This window comes from Mandrillus leucophaeus, unplaced genomic scaffold, assembly GCF_000951045.1.
Source record: "Mandrillus leucophaeus isolate KB7577 unplaced genomic scaffold, Mleu.le_1.0 Scaffold199, whole genome shotgun sequence".
Taxonomy (NCBI): Eukaryota; Metazoa; Chordata; class Mammalia; order Primates; family Cercopithecidae; genus Mandrillus; species Mandrillus leucophaeus.
The window spans coordinates 1,424,065-1,425,486 of record NW_012102020.1 but is presented as its reverse complement, the minus strand read 5'-3'; the positions used below and the strand labels follow the sequence as shown (position 1 = coordinate 1,425,486).

General features: G+C 52.3%; 1 protein-coding gene across 1 annotated transcript in view; it reads left to right on the top strand.

Moving 5' to 3' along the window:
• The window catches only part of MUC20 (mucin 20, cell surface associated), a 15,077-nt gene extending 14,038 nt beyond the window's left edge, over positions 1-1,039 (top strand). Inside the window, exon 4 of the mRNA XM_011978709.1 lies at positions 641-1,039. Within this exon, the coding sequence (XP_011834099.1) occupies positions 641-709 (69 nt within the window). The 3' untranslated portion in view covers positions 710-1,039. The remainder of the gene's footprint in view (positions 1-640) is intronic.
• The last annotated feature ends 383 nt before the right edge of the window (positions 1,040-1,422 follow it).

The following is a 1,422-nucleotide window of genomic DNA, read 5'->3' as shown; positions in this document are numbered from 1 at the left end:
CCACCACTCCCGGCTGATTTTTGTATTTTTAGTAGAGACGGGGTTTCTCCCTGTTGGTCAGGTTGGTCTTGAACTCCTGACATCAGATGACCCACCCGCCTCAGCTTCCCAAAGCACTGGGATTATTGGCGTGAGCCACTGCATCTAGCCGGGAAGCCAGTTTTGAATCTCAGGTCTGCGCTCCCAAACCGGAAATGATTTCAGGAATCGGAAAGAAACCGGGTGATCAGGAGCAGGTCGGGCAGCGGAGGCGCAGGCACCAGGCCCTGTAGGGTTGGGCGTCAGTTCTCGTCCGGGGGCAGCCCATGGTTTGGGCTCAGGAATTAGACAATGAGCGTCGGAACCAGCTAGATCTGGGTGTGAATTCTAGTTCCCAACTGTGTGGTCTTGGATAAGTTATTCTATGCGACTTTGATCCCTTATAAAATGAGGATCATAACACCTGCTTTATAAGGTTTCTGTGAGGTTTAGATGACATAATGTGTGTGAAGCACCAGCCTGTGTCCAGCATGTAAGGGGCCCAGGAAGGGTTGCCGTCCACCACATGCACTCTGCCCCACTGTCCCTTCCTGTCCTCTGCCTATGGCGAGCTCATGGGTCAGAGGGGCTGAAAGGACCACCTGGCTCCCTTGTTCTCCAGCTCCGCCAGCGACTCCACGCCCACGCGCCTCACTTCCAGGTCTCCTTACTGCGCATCAGGAGAGGCTAACAGACATCAGCTGCAGCCAGGCCTGTCCCGTACGCCAAAAGAAGGTGCTGCCCATGGCCTGGGCCCCCACCAACAGACTGCAGCTGCATTACTGTGCTGAGAGGTACCAAGAAGTTTCCCGTGAAGGGCAGCCGGTCCAAGCCCCTGACCCTAGATGTGGCAACAGGACCTCGCTCACGGCCACCGGAGCATATATGCGGGGAGGGGCTTCACCTGTTCCCAGAGGGGTCCTTGGACTCACCTTGGCACATGTTCTGTTTCAGTAAAGAGAGACCTGATCAGCCATCTGTGTGCTTCCATCCTGCATTAAAACTCACTCAGCGTGGTCCAGAGGTTGTCTATTGATCTGTATGCTTTCGCCGTTTTTACGGTAGAGGGATTGTGGATATTCTCACTGCACCTCCTCCTTCCACTCCCCCAGGTCTTGGTTTGCACTTTGATGATAGCATTTACTGAGACCGGCCTGGAGCCTGTTGAACAGTGCGCTATGGCAGGGCAGGGGCCACCTTTGTTCATCTCAGTATCCCCTGAACTAGCAGAGCGTCTGGCCTGCGGTGGGATCACAGAGAATGTGGAATCGACCTAAATTTAAATGTCAAGTTCTGGACACAAGCCTCAATTATTCTTCTTATATGTTATAACTTACATGCTATTATTTTTAAAAAATTAATATGGTTTTTTATTAGAAAAGTAAAACTTGGCCAGGCACACTG